The following is a 17,690-nucleotide window of genomic DNA, read 5'->3' as shown; positions in this document are numbered from 1 at the left end:
TGTTCTGATCGATTCCACAACGTTTCTTTCACAATGCAATCACATGACCATAACTGGTCTTTATCTTTAAGCTGGTATTCACAACTTCGTATTTTTGCAGAAAAATCCATTGTTCAATTGTGAATCAGATTCTCCCTTGTTCTTTTAGGTTTTTTTTTTTTGCTTTTCTTTGAGAGGGTAGAATCTGGCCTGTAGCCATGAATTATACACTGGTCAACAATAAAAATGCAAACTAATAATGTTTATTAAAAAAATATGCATAATGGCCCATTTACACAGCCCTCAAACCATTTTGAAAAAGCATTGTGTTTTTTTTAAAATAATTTTACGGCCATTTACACTACTTTTTTTTTGCGGGGGGGGGGGGGGGGGGGGGGGTGAGTTGTGCGCATGCGCCACTTGTTGCAGCTCACACGGAAGCTGCTAGAGTTGTGTGACGAAAAATCAAAATGATTCACCAATGTTTTAAGAACGAGCATAATTTACACTTAAAATATTGGTGAAGCTTCTGCAGGTGTTTTGTTTTTATTTGGGCTTCTCGTTGTATTTATGGGCAGTTGTTTAGCAAATAGCAACTTGCAACAAAACACTGGAAAGTGAGAAAAATAGTTTTTGCTAACAGAATACATGTGCAGCTTATGTAGAGCTACAACTTAACAGCCTACATGTACCTAAATCTGGTCTTCACAAACTGAGGTCCATTTTTATGAGAAGTTTGTTATCTCATCAGTTAGACATATAATTATGAGCTCTTATGAGGAATTAGACATCGTTCAAGTATTTGTCTAATAATTAATCTTATCAGTCACAGACATTAGACTTCTCTTTCATGACTAAACAGATCAATGTACAAAATGAGCTCCCTCCTCAAACTTTGGAAGAACTGCAGCTAATCAGTAGGATGCCAGGTGCACGTCCAGACATAAACAATGTATGGGAAATTTTATCAATTTGGATCAATCTGTGAAACTTTTTAAAAAAAAGAGTATTAGCCATGCAAATGATTGCAAGCAAGTGTCTTCTATGCCTTCCATACTATTATTGACCATAGATTAAAATTAAAAGGGTATTATTGGGATTTGAATTAGTATTCTGTTTAAAGATAAAATGTCCTGTATAATTTTGCATGACCAGAGTGCATGTACACCCTGTATATAGCATTATGCCTATTTCTATTTGCTAGTGCTGGGCCCTAAATCACCAAAATATTATTTTATAAAGCTCCAGAGTAAAACAGTCCTTCCATAATACCAATACTAATTGTGAAATATGCATGACTGGGGAATGGTTTGAAATTTGTGTTTACTTTGCTTATAGAGCCAAGTTATAAGTGCCTGCTAATTAGATTTGACTTAATTACTTCAGGAATAGGGGATAGGTCCACACTCGCTAATTGATTAATCCTTTTAGAGGAAAGATCTTAATTCTAGGTCAAGTAGAAATATGCAAGCCATGCTGTCTGATACAAGCCGTCCTATTGCATGTATTAGGGTTAGAAGGATCTGTTAAAGCCCCTCTAAAGTGTTGGGAGCCCCAAAATTTGATGGCATAATTTCACTTAAATTGTATCGCTTTTAATATAGGGAATAGAAGAGGGTGTTTTTAAGACGCATTTCTGCAAGGATTTTCAAAACAAATGTGTTTGAAGTCAAATACAAAATTTAGGTTTTCTGCGTACAACAGAAAACCCAAATTATGTAATGTTTTATCAATATTTGGGGGAATCTTTTCAGAAGTGTGTCTTAAACAACATTCTCTTTTACATTGCGATACGATTTGAGTGAAATTTTGCTATCAAATTTTTGGCTAATTTGGGTCTCCCATGCTTGTGTGCATTACGCAATTCAAACCTAGATGGTTTGTTGAGTACTAGAGTAATCACATTTCAGAATTATTTGCAGGCTGGCATTATGATAATTGACCTTAATCTTCACGGGACGAAATAATATAAACGCTTTTACATATAAATAAGGGAAAGAAGAGAAGTACACTGTAAATGCAGTAATTTTACTAATTTTCTATTAGCTGGAAAACAAACAAAAACTATTGATGATTCACTTTTAGTATTGGAATTCAGCTGTTAATAGCACTAGATAACTCAATGATCCTATTTTGTACAGGCTAGATTAGTTTTTTCTAAAGAATTTACCCATTACCCATTTAATGTAGATCAGTCGCACGTAACAGGAAACATCTATTATGATCTTATCATAGTATTTGTTGATGAGCCTTTAGTTTAACCTACTTGTACTGTACTATGTAGGGTATGAAGTCTGTTTTTATGAAAATGATGATCCACAGCACCAGCAGCTAAAGACAACTTTGTATGAGGAAGTTATTTATTTGAATATATGAATCATGATAATATGGTTTGATATTGATAACCCAAGTGTTGAATACATGATCAAGTTCCTCATCCTGCCGCAACAACAACAAACAAAAACAAAAATCTTTGCATTTGGTGCAAAAAGTGGAAAATTAATCCATTTCAAATTATTTTGTGCATTTGAACAAACTGCAGAAAGGTTTCCCTTATCTTTTCAATGTTTAGAACTTTTTGTACTGATTTGTATTAAAACCAAATAATGTTATGAATGATATGAAATGTGACAAATAAGTAACCAATGATTGCCAACACCTTTTTATTGCCATTTATAATTAGAAGAAGAGTTTTGTTTATTCTGAATATAAAACTCTGAATCTTTTTTTTTTTTCTTAAATCAAGTAATACGCAAGTCCAAAAGAGGATTTGTTCTTCCTATTCTGACATTTATAAGCAAATATGGTGAATGTTCATATGCCCACACTGCCCCAGTTTTAAGGAATATCCTCCCTGACTCTCTTAGAAACATTAATCATAATTTTAAGAATGCCCTTTAGAACACATTTTTCAAAATGTTAAACAGATAAAAGAAACTCAGTAACCTATTTTCGCTTTGCTTATTTTTGTTTTGGCATGGCTATACAATTGTGGTTTATTTGTATTATTATTTACTCTACAAATGTTTGTTAAGGATAGAAAAAAGGTCCATGTAGAATGTTCTTCCTGCATATTTTAGGTTTTAAATTTTTGCTACCTTGACCGACTTCTATCTAGAGGCCCTTGTGAAACTATTTTCATTTGTACGTGTTTTAGGGAATGTTTGTACCTCACACTTGGCTATCTTCCATGGGACTCAAATTAAAGGAAATTCAAACCATTTATTGTGCAGGAAGTTGTAAAAAAATCCATGTGCATGTTCTGTGTGTATGTTCTATCCCATGGTCCAAAAGAGTAAATCTCCTTAAAAAAAACACATACTAAAAAATAAAGATGTGAACAAATTCTGGGATATGGAGAAAACTAGATAAACATGCGTTATTAAATGGACTTTCTTAAATTTGCACCTTGCGGTGTATGTTGTTTTCCATCTAGATTAAGCTTAAAACCAAGGTGTTGTGTATTTGATGACAAGTTGTGTATATTTATGATTTCATCAAAACATACTTGTATAGCAAAACAGTAAATAAATTGAATTCATTACTGTTCCCCTATTGTGATATGTACAGTACAACTTGCTTTTCAATTTGTTTATCTAGTTAACGTTTCTTGGTAATCTGAAATCATTCCTTTCTATTTCATTGGTTGTCACGTTATGTGTAATCCATGACTGTTATTTTCTTTTCGCAAAAGAAGTTATGCTCAATCATAAGATAGTATGAATGAATAATGCATTCATTAATACTCTTTATTCTATTTTTTTTTCTCAGATTCATTCTCCTTGTATACGTCTTTAGAATCTCATACTATACTACTCCGTTTCGCCTCCTATAATTCCTTTTTAATTCAGACTTACTCTATTATATTACTCAGGACGAGAGCCTATCTACATACAAGCTATGCTTTTCATTTAGGCTCCCCACATTTTACATTGTTTTACCTTGCCTGTCATATCCATATATTTTGAAACTTTGTACCTATTTTCCGTACATTATACTTTAAATTATTTTGTAATCTACGCTTTAATCGCTTATAAAAATTAAATTGTTTTTTATATAAATGTGGAACAAATCAGGGGAAAAAAATATTTTAAAAATTGGGGGGGGGGGGGCTACTTTTCACGCTTGCTTGCATGAAAATAACACTGTTTAATTTGTTTTGCATTGAACTCTATGCAAATTTTGGGGGCTCTTTTATGACTTTCGGGGGCTCTTTTGGGCATTTTGGGAGCTAATTTACCCTGAGCCCCGTGTATTTTTTTCCCTGGAACAAAAAAACTTCAAACTTGAATCTGATTCTTCTCACAGATTACAGTGAAAGATGGTGCAGACTACGAGGTAATCTTCTTTTCTTCTTCAAGGATCGTAACCTCCTCCCGGAGCCTCAAGGGGTCATCGTACTTGAGCAGTGCTTTATCAAAGAGGAATATGCCGAGGTCAAACCACATGCCTTCTCTCTAGGTGGGTTCTCTTCAAACCCTAGAGCTTGTTTTCTATTCATTTAGTTTAAAGCCCCTCTAAAGTATTGGGATGACAAATTTGATGGCAAAATTTCACTCCAGTTGTATCATAATGTGAAAGGAGATAACATTTAGGACACATTTCTGCAATGATTTTCAAAACAAATGTGTTTGAAGTCAAAGAATACACAAATTTTGTTTTTTTGCATATAACAGAAAACCTAAATTATGTATTCTTTTATCAATATTTGACTTCAAAGACATTTGGGTGGGAAATCTATGTAGAAGTACCTGGTATGTCCTAAATGACACTCTGTTTCACATTATGATACAATGAAGTAACATTTTGCCATCAAATTGTTGGCGAATTTGGGGCTCCCAACACTTTCAAAGGGCTTTAACCTTTTGCTGGGTTTAATTCCTGTTTGACATGGGAAAAAAATGAGACATTTGTAAAACATTTGTATGTTAGTTTTGCGTCTAGGCAAAGCGTTAACCCAGTGTTGGGGTTCTAGATTTATTGAAATATGAGCCTTCTCTTGGGATATGGAGGAGCTAGGGGGTTAGTTGTGCATGTCAGCAACATCATAGTAATATTTGTAATGTGTAATGTCTTTCCCCAGTTAGATGCTTACACATAGTAGAATTATTTTATTTGTAAGTGATATATTGTATGCATGAGATAATGCCTCAGACAATACCGTCAACCTATTAAATACCAATTAAGCCAGACATTAGTCTGGACCAAACCCATGAGGAATGCAAGTAAGAGTAGAAATTTAAATGTCTCCAACTGGTTAGGTTTGGAAATTTTATTTAGCTTAGTTTGTTGCTTTCAAAAATGTGTTAATACATGTACTAATAATGCTGACTATTGGGTCATTGTGATTTAGCTCTACTCTAATTGCTCAATTTACTATTAGCTTACTGTAATTAGTAGGATATCAACCTATGTTTGTTTTCCAACCAGTTCAATGAGTACAAAATATTGTGTTAACCTCCTTTTAATGACAACCATATTGAGAATTGTTCTGTAACGACGGGATGATGAGTGCCTACTTTCCTTTCTTGTTTCATGAATCACATACACTTTACACTGATTGTGGGGGTGATCTATGAGTGAAGGTAATTTTCAAAAAAAATGCTCATATTGGGATAATCAGAATTTCCATATTTCCAAACATTGATTACAGATAGTCCATTTCTAGTGAAAAATACCACTTCCTTTTAAAGAGGGAAAGAACCCCTGGCATTGATATACATGTACTATTTAGGTTCATGGATTATAAGATAGAATGGAGCACTTAGTGCTGTTTGATTTCCTTGTTTTCTTAGTATATTTCCACTAAAGGATTATTAATTATATTTGCTTTCAAGTATAAATAGCTACATGTACCTAAGGGTTCTTAAGAGAAATCAAATATTTGTTCATTCTTCACAGAAGTTGTTGTTTGAAAAGCGATGGTGAATAGCGAATCATCAAATACTGAAATGTAGCTTCTTATGATTTGAATTCCCATTAGGCCTAAAAAAAAAATGTTGTATTGCCCTTTACTTGCCAAAACCTTGTGGTCGGTCAGAAATCTTTTCTTTTTTTTTACTCCCTCTTTGGGCTGATATTTCTCAGTTTTAAATGCTTTAATACATTTTTTTCTTCTAAAAAGCGGTAAAAAAAAAACTTTTTCAAAAGTCGACCATAGATTTCAAGATTTTGGGTCAGTCGCAAAGGGCGATACAACATCTTTTTCTTTTTAGGCCTTATAAAGAAATATGATTGTTTAAAATGTATACATGTACACTGTATGTATGTGCAGCCGGTTACATGGACCTTTTCTCACAGGTAATGTATGTATGCAAGGAGCAAAGTTCAAGGTCTTAATAATACAATAAATGTGAACAATTCCAGGAAGTGTGTGGGATATTGTTTTTATATTGTTAACTTATCCATGTAGATTATTTCCCAGCGATTAAGATAATATGATGGTTATGTGAAATATTGCTCCAGTTTGTTTTTGTTTATTTACTTTGATTGTGGGTATGAATGCATCAAATTTCACCTCTACCCGGAAATTCATTTTTCCATCACGTGATTGTAGTCCATGAGTCTAGCGAGGTTACATAAACCAAGTACGCATTTCTTTCTAGGTTGTATAGGGCCTTGCTTGATATAGTAACAACTATTGAGTATATGAAATGTTTTTAGGTGGTGTTGTGCATACAGTGTAGTTAAGGTGCCTAAAGACCAGAGAAGAGACCAGTTTAGACTGGATATCCTAGTTAAAACACTTGTTCTTATACAGTAGGTACTGTACATGTATTGTATAGCATTTAACTAACAATAGTTTGTATTGGAATGATTGTTTTTTTTGTGCAGAATTTGTCGGAGAGGAACACAACCAGTACTTTGCTGCACACTCCACAGAACTTAGAGACGAGTGGGTAGCGGCGATACGCCTGGCAAGCTACGAGATGCTACGTGTACAGCTACAGAAGCTTCGCATCCAGATCTTAGCGCGCACAGGTCGTGACCCCATTAGTGAGGGTCAACCAGGGGTCATTGACCCTGGTAACCTCTCTGATGGGATGCAGAATGACCCAGTCCTGGAGATGTCGATATGTAAGTGGCTATCACCTAGATGCAGAGTTTATAATTAGGCAATATGAAGATTACTGTTGATCGACAGAGCTTTGACAGTGCTCGTCTTATACCAATAGATACCATGACAATTGCTCAGCAGTCATTTTGTCTCACTATTCAAATTTCTACCCTTCTACCTATAAAGGTATCTTCTCCCAGCTTGGATGTTGATTGCAACACTTTTCCACAAATCTCTGTTTTTTCTGCCACCCTAGTACACTCTTGCAGTGTCGTTCCACGCCATGTCTTAATGTTCCCCTCCCAGTTTAGTTCTTGATTCCCTCTTGGTCCGGTACCTTTTACTTTTCCCTCCAATAAATCTTTTAAGAGACTCTAATGTCTTTTAACCTTCAGCATAGCCCTATTAAACCATAACCTGCAATCTAACCTGAAATTCTATATCATAACCCAAGTCGTAAACCATTATCTTTTAGGAAATAATTCCAAGAGCAAATGTCGTCAGTTCAAAATACCAATGACCTCTTGATTAGACATCTTAAGCATGTTAGACAGTTCCTGGTCATCAGTTGAAAGCCAGAAAGGTGTTAATTCCGTGTTATGAGTTATAGCACCCTTCTGCCTCTATGAAGAATAGTCGGTTGTCTCTAATCATTCAGGAAATGTTTGCCAAATAGAAAGAAAAGAATCCTGAAGTACTGTATTTTCAGTCATGCGAGTAGCTGTAAACACTTCTACAGCAAGACTGATGGATTATCTTCGTTCTCCTTTCACTTTTCCTGTGCAGCCTGCAATCATCTCCCTATGAAATCAAATGGCGATGAACCTAGCGTGTTTGCAAGCATCAACTGTATGACGCCGCCTGATACAAGATGGTTAAACTGCGGTCAAACAGAGATCATTGATAAACAATCTAATCCATTCTTTGTATCAACGGTAGTCTTTGAGACTAGTCGCAATATCGCTGTCATCACCAGGTTACGCGCTAATATTTATGCAGTGGAAGACAGGACAAACCAGTCGGTAAGTTGGAAAGTAGTCAATTAATCAAGATTTTAATAGATGATGCCAGGATTTCCATCGATGCAAAATACATTTCGTGCTCTAGAAAAAGAATACTAAGTTCATTTCTCCTAAATAAGAGTTCAAAATAGTTCCCATAGTTACATGTATGTTGGTACATACTTTCAATCCGCAAAATTGACTTGGTCCATTGACCAAGAGTAGACAAACTCCTGCTGAGAATCCCAATTGTTTGGATTTAGAAACGTTTAACTGTATATTAGTTGCACTTCACAGACATAGGATTGCATGGTCCAGAATGGGAGAAGGAGACATGTTGCATCAATCTTCTAAGAGTATACCTAGAGATGTACATGTGTATGATCTTGCATACAGTAGATCTTGCACAGTGTGGGATGTAGAATGCCATCCTAGAATTAAGTGTATAAGTATGAGTATCATTGTTAGTCAGAATGAAAGACAAACATGGAGGAAGAGCCAGCTTCTATGTACAGTTCTAGAAGTTTGCATTGAAAAATGTTTGACTGCATCATCTTCATAGTATGAGTGATAGGATATAACCTCTTTCCATTTTATGCTTGCAGTACAAAACTAAAGTTGATCGATATGAGCAAACTTCACTCAGTCAGGCATACAAGGATATCATCTTCAATATTATTTAACTGGTAGAGATTGCTTGAAAATTTCCTTGCATGGGTTATACTCCAGAAGTGTTTTTGTGATTGCCTACTCAAAGTTTTTTGAAATTCTTTTGTTTTTTATTGTATTTTTGCAAAAGTATGTTGAAGCAAGAATATTTCTAGTTTTTATTTTATTAGACCACTTATTTTTGTTATTATTATCTTGTTTTTTGTTTTGTTTATTATTTGTGGTAACAATGGAATTAGGTAGCTTTAATAGCAAAACGCAGTGACACAATCAGACGCATCCAGAACTCAAAATGCATAATGGTTGAAAATCATATCTTTATGACATACATTTGAAGAGGTGGAATATTTTTAAAGATTGGGAGCTGGCAAATTCATGTACTTCATTGATAAGGCCTAATGTTACTTAAAATTGGTATTCATAATATGTATAAATCACAAAATGAACTTTTAATTCATGTACGTTACCAAGTATTCCATCCTTTGTGTTCCGGACGCATCTCTTGTGCCACTACATTTCTGTAAGCTACCTAAGGTGAAGGATATTTGTGAATAGATATCCATAGTAACTAGTCACTAAATGTTTAGATAATGTTTTGAAAAATATGTATTCCTTATATTTTGTTGTTTTTTTTTCTTTATATTTACTTTTCATCTGCTCTTCAAATCCTTCTCATGATACATTTTCTATGCTGTCATTATAACGGGTTGCTGTTTCATTAAAAATGGGGAAAAACAATCATTAATGATAACCAACTTGTTTCACTTGACTTGGTTGATATCTGTGTGTGCTACCATTTTAGTCATGCTCTCATACCTGTGTAAATTCCTCCACCTCAACCTCCTCCACCTCCTCCTCCTCTTCGTCCTCCTCCTCCTCCTCCTTGTCTTCCTCTTCATCGTCCCACCAGCATTGTGCTATAGGTCATGCCATCTGTTCCTTCAAAGACATCATCGCAGCTCCGGGTAACAAGCTTGTACTCAACATCATCGGTGCTGATGATAAGCCTTGCGGTGGCACCATCAGTCTGCTGCTATGGGAGGTAGGTTATAGTGACATACAGGATCTATTTCATTAAGCTTGTACTCAACATCATCGGTGCTGATGATAAGCCTTGCGGTGGCACCATCAGTCTGCTGCTATGGGAGGTAGGTTATAGTGACATACAGGTTCTATTTCATTAAGCTTGTACTCAACATCATCGGTGCTGATGATAAGCCTTGCGGTGGCACCATCAGTCTGCTGCTATGGGAGGTAGGTTATAGTGACATACAGGTTCTATTTCATTAAGCTTGTACTCAACATCATCGGTGCTGATGATAAACCTTGCGGTGGCACCATCAGTTTGCTGCTGTGGGAGGTAGGTCATAAGGACTTACAGGTTCTATTTAATCAAACTTGTTATCAATAACAAGTTCACATCATATTTAGAATTGATATAAGTTTACTTAAATGGTTTCAAGATATTGAGGTATCCCAAAGGGAGCCCCGTGTCTGCACCCGAGAGACATGGGAAACTTGTTTCCCAGAAACCTTTGTACAAAACACAAGCAGGTTTGTCCGGACGGTGCCAATTTAGAACGGACAGGACTCGGTAACCTGGCATGATACTGTTTTATCTTTAAAAACAAAATATAACAATTATTAAAAATATTAAAACTATAACTACCAAAAAAGTTGTATTATTACATATGATTAAAAAAAATATTTAAAAAATTGTTGATGATAATAGTCAAAATTGACTGATTGCCATAAAAACACTAACCAACCAACATTGCATTGGACTGATTGTCTATAAGCAATTTTGAAATAAAAAAGTGGCAGTTATTTCAAGTTTTTTAAGCAGTTTTCTTTTTCATATGGCCCAGGTCGAAGGAGCTTATATTAATGCCCTCAACAGTATGAGTGTATTTAATATGTTTCGACTGAAAATTAACCAATTACCTTCCTGAAAACAACTGATGAAAATACAGTATATCATTTTTACATCTGTAAACTTTACGGTGAGCAAAAGCTGAAGATCTATCAAAGTAAAGACAAGACTTCAAATCTTTTTGTCAACTTCTTAGATTTCATCTATCATTTTGCTCTCTTTCTATTTTGAACTCTTTATTTTTAAATATTTATGAATGAATGCCTCCTAACAACCCTCAATCGGGTCATGCAATGAAAATGAAAGCAAAGATACATCTGTAAACTTTACAGTGAGCAAAAGTTGAAGATCTATCAAAGTAAAGACAAGAGTTCAAATCTTTTTGTCAACTTCTTAGATTTCTTCTTTCATTTTGCTCTCTTTCTGTTTTGAACTCTTTATTTTGTTTTTACTTAATTGCTGCAGCTTGATCAGTGTGTGTCTCCTGAAACTGAGAGAGGTTTTCAAGTAGTGACCCCGCCAGATCCACTCAGTAATATGATCATTGGAGTAAGTTCTTCAAGTCTTTAAATGTCAACTTAAAGATAAGGTTGAGTTCTGGTCATGCGATTGTACTGTTAAAGAAACGTTGTGGAATCTGTCAGAAAAGGTTGATCATCTACCAAAAAAGTATTGGTGTGTACTGTAAGGTTCTAGAATCATCAAAGTGATAAGAAATTTGGCCTAGTCGTGGTAAGGTAACAAGCACTGTACACAGAAATATGTATATGGGACTACACAAACATGTGGCATAAAAATCCATCCCAATTTTTATGATGTTACATGCCATAATTTAGAATATTAAGGCATTTGAAGAGCCATGCTTTTCAGGGAACATTTTTTATCTGATGTTCTTCCACATTTACATAATACAATGATAACGCTCACAAATTATTTTTTACCTCTTTCCAGAACTCAACCTTCTCTTTAAGCCTCGTTCACATGCATTATGTGGTAAAGAGGGCATGGTAATATTACATGAGTGTAGTGTTCTTCACATTGCTCTATCTTGTTACAGAGAGATAAATGAGTTCACTTAGACCCTTGTTTGGCACATCATGTATGAACTAGGCTTGAATTGTAATTCATTCATTACCAGTTATTTTGAGTGTGTGACAATGCTGGATAATCATTGATCATTTGAGATGGTATTTTAATAGGTTTCAGATCATGTTCATGTACATGTATGAAATAGGCTTGAATTGTAATTCATTCATTACCAGTTATTTTGAGTGTGTGACAATGCTGCATTGATCATTTGAGATGGTATTTTAATAGGTTTCAGATTACGTTCATGTACATGTATGAAATAGGCTTGAGTTGTAATTCATTCATTATCAGTTATTTTGAGTGTGTGACAATGCTGTATAATCAATGATCAATTGAGATGGTATTTTAATAGGTTTTAAATCACCACGATCTTTCGATTCACCTGGAAATTGTCTTCCTGTAGAGTAATTCGTTTTTTTCTACCTTTATGGGTTTACTTGTGTAGCAAGTTGTAAGTTCAACTAATTAAGTTTTAAATGTAGTACAGTCAAACCTATCTATAGCGACCGCCCAAGGGAAACACAAAAAGTGGTCTTTGTAGACAGGTGGCCTTTGTAAACAGGTTCCTTTAGTACATGTTTCAATGAGAAGCCATTTTCAAGGGAAACAACGAATGTGGTTTTTGTTAGACAGGTGGTCACTAAAGCAGGTTTGACTGTATTAGAGAGTGTTTATTTATTGCTAAATTATCCATGGACCATATTATTCAACATTGTTCATCTTGCACTGCAGGTACCCCCATCACCCACCACTCTGCACCCACCTCGCTTAGGCACACTCCATACCCCATCTACTAGAGACTCCATCTCAAAGGGTCTGTATGGCTGTGTGTGTAATAAGAAGTATCGCTATCTCAACCCAGATGGAAAGATAGTACAGGTGGAAGAGATCATGGCGGAGAGCAAACTCTCGTTCTACATTCCACAGAAGATGTTGTAAGGATCATTTGAACATTTACTCAATTTGTTTTCTTTCTTCCTTTTCAATTAGAGTTAGGTAGTTTGATAGAAAACATTAACCCCCCCCCCCCATCATGCATCTAGCTGTAAGCATTATTCCACATAGCTTTTCCTCTTCTCTTTGTTTTTCTTGAGAATCTATTTTATTGTAATCATTTTCTTGCCAGATAACATGAAATGAAACTTGAGGTAATTCATCTCTAATTCCAATCCTCAAAGAAAATATCTTATCTAATGTTTTCTTTGTGGCCATGTAGCTTAATGATTCCATTTGTCCTGTTATTGAAATAATATAATACCTTTTTGGCAGAAAGCCTTTCTTTTAAAGTATAGTCATGTTGTATTATGTTGTATATGGCAAGGAGGAAGGAATTCTCACTTGGCAATGATATTTTTGTAATAAGCAGATCCTGATACTATTCCCAATTAAGCGAGCTTGATTGTTACATATTACTGAAATAAATGGTGAAATTCTGCTTGAGCAGGAAATATTTTCATCTTTATTCTTTTCTAATTGTGTCCTCTCTTGTTTTGCAGAGAATTATATTTAGATGAGGAGAAGAGGAAGTTAAAAGAACTTTCAGTGTTTGCCTTGGTGAGTTACATGTTATCTTAGAATGATGTTTTAGTGAAAGTGAAATATGTAAGAAGTGATATATGCACATACAAACTTTGTAGAAGTTTGTGACAAAAGTTATGATTATTCATGTAGCAAGAGTGTGACTATGAAAGAGTATGTTTAAAGGTATAGACCAGTATTGGAAACGCCCCAGTTTCAAAAAAGGAAATGGAAGCTCTTATTACCAATCATGTGAAAGAGTATGTTTTGACTAATACATGATGATAAAAATTTTGCTGGGAAACCGCCTACTAATTGATATATTTGGTAAATTAGTTTATCTATTGGTGTGTGAGATAAACACACGTGTCGCGCACGTGTGCGTAGTCCCGTATACATTTTTCTGTGTACAGTGCTTGTAACTTTACAAAGACTGGGCCAAATTTCTTATCATTTTGATGATTCCAGAACCTTGCAGTACACACCAATACTTAAATGCTAGATGATCAACCTTTTCTGGTCGATTCCACAACATTTCTTTCACAATGCAATCGCATGACCATAACTGGTCTTTACCTTTAAGTACTGTCACATTGATTCTACAATTACTGTAAATAGTATGTTACATTACATGTACATGTTTGTCATGGTTTAATCAGGGTATGTCATATTCGGGGCAGCGCCAGGAGCGTCACAACGTGACGGACATGTGCGCTTTATAAGAAGCCACCATTATTATTATTATTATTATTATTATTTAAAGCCACACAAAAGTACATGTAGCGTGATATGAGAGACTAATATGCACTGCTCTATTCGTACCTTTTAAAGTGTGTCTTGCAAGTTTCATATCGCTGGTTTCGGTAGTGTGGATTCACTGATCTATCAAAAGGTTTCAAAAACAAGTAGTGAGAATTGAAGACTTTTCAAACCTAAATATATTGCCAACCACTTGCATGAACCTTTAATGGAATTTTGTTTAATCTTATTGATGTTAACCCTTATAACTAGGAAGGCAAAATGAGAATATTCGGCCCGTGTTGTGTTGTGTGTGTTATAGGTAAGAGCCCTGCCCTCTCTCGTTGTCTCCCTTCTTTCCTTGTCCCTTTCACTCCTTCTATGTTATGTTTTATTGGTTTATGTATTTGTGCGTTCCTTTATTATTGATATACTATTTTTGCAACTATAAGTTATAGGGGGCTGCAATCTACAAGCCCAGCTTTTCAGCAGTCCCCTCCATGACCAACCTGTTTTATATGCCTATTATACACTGTGGACCAATTACAAATATATTGTTGAGTTTCATTGTTTTACTAAGTACAATGCAATCCCATGTACTTTATTTCTTTTGTTGGAAATGGAAATAAACGAAATGAAATGAAAAAAAAAGAAGAAATATTGTGTTAATCTTATCATACTCATATTTATTTTCCCCTCTCACTCACATCCTGTTCTTTATTCTGCAATGTAACTCCCCATCTCACCATGTTACTACTCTCGCTCCATCCCCCCTCCTATCTCACTCTCTCTCTCTCTCTCTCTCTCTCTCTCTCTTCCTCCATCTCCGTCTATTTCTGGCACTCTCTTTATCTTCCTTTATTACAAATACTCTATATTATTATTATTATTATTATTATTATTATTATTCTATCTCAATCTCTCCCTTACCTCCATTCTCTGTCTCTCCTCTCCTTCTCTCTGTCTCCCTTAAACACACTATTACCCCCTCCCTTGCTCCATTCCCCTCCATATCTCACTCTCTATCTATCTCTCTCTCCATTTCCATCTATTTCTGGCGCTCTATCTTCCTTTATTCTATCTAAATCTCTCCCTTATTCCAATTCGCTGTCTCTCCTCTCCTTCTCTCTGTCTCCCTTTTACACATTATTACCCCCTTCCCTCTCCTCTCCCTTGCTCCACCCCCTCCCTATCTCACTCACTCTCTCTCCATCTCCATTTGTTTCTGGCACTCTCTATGTTCCTTTATCTTCTTCTATCTCAATCCTCCCTTACTTCCTCTTTCTGTGTCTCCCTCTCCACCTCTCTCTCTCCCTCTCCCTCTCTCTCTCTCTCTCTCTCTCTCTCTCTCTCTCTCCCTCCTCACCTCTCTCCCTCTCTCTCTCTTTGAAATCTCACCCTCTACAGCCCTCAGAAGACTGGGATAGAATAGGTCGAGCTGTGATGGCTGAACATGTTACTATGATAGAACAGTACACACAATCCTTGGATCAACTAAAGAAGATGCAGAAAAAGGGTAAACTATATCACTGACTTAAGTGTTCAAAATGTATTCTCTTTTAGATAAATATAATCAAAAAGAGAGTCAAGTGGAAAATGGGAGTACGTAGAGTCTTATGATCATCATTTACTTTATTGTGAAGAGGTTTCACCTGTTAGTTTTCTTTAATGTGCGATGTTATATAAACATGTTCATTATTTCATACTGATAGTATAGAAATTGTAATTAGACATCCAGCTTTGATGAAGAAAAGAAGAGGATGAGAAAGCCTGAAATGATGATCACTACCTTTAAAGGTATTAGGCAAACTGCTATTAGAGTGCAGCATTACATCATTGTAGACAGGTTTAAACTAGGAGCCACCCTTATCCCTCACGGAGTGTCCCATTTCCAATACAGGAACCCTTCACTTCCACTACCGTACCCTTCCGCTCAGACCCCCACAGCACCCCACAGCCCCCCTGCAGATTAACATTCAAATGTTTGCATGTGGTAAGGGGGGCTCCTCCCCTTCCTGTCATGTTTAATGGTTGTCATAGCAACCAACATTTGATGCGGAGTGACGTTGAGTGATGTGAAGAGGAAGTGGTTAAATTGAAGCACGTATTCCAGGTGTGATAAGACAGTGCACGATCATGTATAGGAGGGTTGGTACACTGTGAGTAAACTGTGTGTTGAAATGATTAGAAAATATTAGGGATAGGTAAACTGGAGTTCTAATGGCCCTGGAACTTAGACAGTACTGATTAATGCACCCATTTTATGATATCCAGCTTTTCCATACATCCATCTAGAAGCTACGGCAGATTGTGGTGGAAATGGTCACATTAACCCATTCTGACACGCTCACATGACACACAATATTGAAATAAAATTAATTCACAGTAGATTTGTCAGATTTAATATCAGTTTCATATGACAGTTTTTTTCTTCTTCTCCATTGTATACCATTGAAGAATGTTAAATAGAAGTCATTGTATAAGGAACAATATCAGTTTTGGATCCTGATTATTATCTGTGACAGAGGTACAGTTATTAAAGAAGAGCATAGGAGTGAAATGAAACTTGTGTTTTTCTATTCCTCCCAGTCGTCAAATCATATGCTCACTATCACCCCTGCTATTTATAGATGACTGTCACCTGTAATAAATTGTTAATTCCTATTTTTTGCAGAGCTTAGGTTATTCAAGAAGAGCACAGAGAAGACTGATAAGAGACTTGAGTTTGTACCTACCAATCTTCATCTTCAGAGATTGAGAGTTGAGGAGCAAGGCTCAAAAGGTATGTTTATATATCGAGGGTTCAGTGGCACAAAGAAGTAACTCCATATTTTGCCAAAATGAGTATTTGATATCAAAATGATCAGAAAATTTGGACTTTCCAGGAAACACAAAGACTTTACTCCACTCAACACCCCATTGCAGCCAATGGCTAGTGAAACATAGACTTAACTCTTCCAGGCCCAAGTGCTCAGTGACACATAAACCACTTTTTCTCAAAATGGCTGAAATGGAGTTACATCTTTGTGTCACTGATCCCTCGATATATCAGACTTCTGTTCCTCAGAGATCCATGTGATGAAGTATATGATTAATGTATTAAATAAAACAAGGTATTTCCAGTCAAAATGATGTGAGTATATTTACAGGCTAGTCCCAAGCAAGATATGAGATTGCTTGTAATAACTGTTTGAATACCTGTTAGAGAACATATATTTTTATAAATAGTTTTTGTCTCGCCTGCGTAGCAAAAAGCGAGACATAGGCGCCAACATCAAAAACTTAACCTAAGGTTAAGTTTTTGAATTTTTGATATAAGTTTAAAGTATAAGTTCTTAGTCAATGAAACTTTGACTATAGAGTAATCAAGTATCCCCAATCATGTGAGTAGAATTTCAGATCACAAATTCAAGGTCAAAGGTCATTTCAGTTCAACAGACTTGGACTATGTTGTAGCATCATCATCGAAAACCTTTTTTTTTTTTTAATTTATGTATCATCATCGAAAACTTAACCTAAGGTTAAGTTTTTGAATTTTTGATATAATGTTGAAAGTATAAGTTCTTAGTCAATGAAACTTGGACTATAGGGTTATCAAGTCTCCCCAATCATGTGAGTAGAATTTCAGGTCACTAAGTTAAGGTCAAAGGTCATTTAAGGTCAACAAACTTAGACTTTGTTGTGGCATCAACATCAAGATTTTCAAAATGCTTCTTCTTCTTTATTTTTCAACTGATTTTGATTCTGATTGTTTCATATGATAGGG

At 35.5% G+C, this 17,690-nt stretch overlaps 1 protein-coding gene across 5 annotated transcripts in view; it reads left to right on the top strand.

Moving 5' to 3' along the window:
* Window positions 1–17,690, top strand: part of LOC579262 (inositol polyphosphate-4-phosphatase type I A) — a 59,226-nt gene that overhangs the window by 16,254 nt on the left and 25,282 nt on the right. For 4 of the 5 annotated variants that reach the window (XM_030980286.1, XM_030980287.1, XM_030980284.1 and 1 more), the window contains exons 4-12: window positions 4,288–4,440; window positions 6,814–7,056; window positions 7,823–8,058; window positions 9,617–9,748; window positions 11,045–11,127; window positions 12,397–12,603; window positions 13,165–13,222; window positions 15,332–15,440; window positions 16,599–16,706. In XM_030980286.1, the coding sequence (XP_030836146.1) occupies window positions 4,288–4,440; window positions 6,814–7,056; window positions 7,823–8,058; window positions 9,617–9,748; window positions 11,045–11,127; window positions 12,397–12,603; window positions 13,165–13,222; window positions 15,332–15,440; window positions 16,599–16,706 (1,329 nt within the window). Of the gene's footprint in view, window positions 1–4,287; window positions 4,441–6,813; window positions 7,057–7,822; window positions 8,059–9,616; window positions 9,749–11,044; window positions 11,129–12,396; window positions 12,604–13,164; window positions 13,223–15,331; window positions 15,441–16,598; window positions 16,707–17,690 lie in introns of all 5 variants that reach the window. The other variant, XM_030980285.1, reaches the window with a different exon arrangement.

The sequence above is a fragment of the Strongylocentrotus purpuratus genome, unplaced genomic scaffold, assembly GCF_000002235.5.
Source record: "Strongylocentrotus purpuratus isolate Spur 01 unplaced genomic scaffold, Spur_5.0 spur5_scaffold_11, whole genome shotgun sequence".
In the NCBI taxonomy this organism is placed as follows: Eukaryota; Metazoa; Echinodermata; class Echinoidea; order Camarodonta; family Strongylocentrotidae; genus Strongylocentrotus; species Strongylocentrotus purpuratus.
This window is presented reverse-complemented; position numbering and strand designations above follow the sequence as displayed.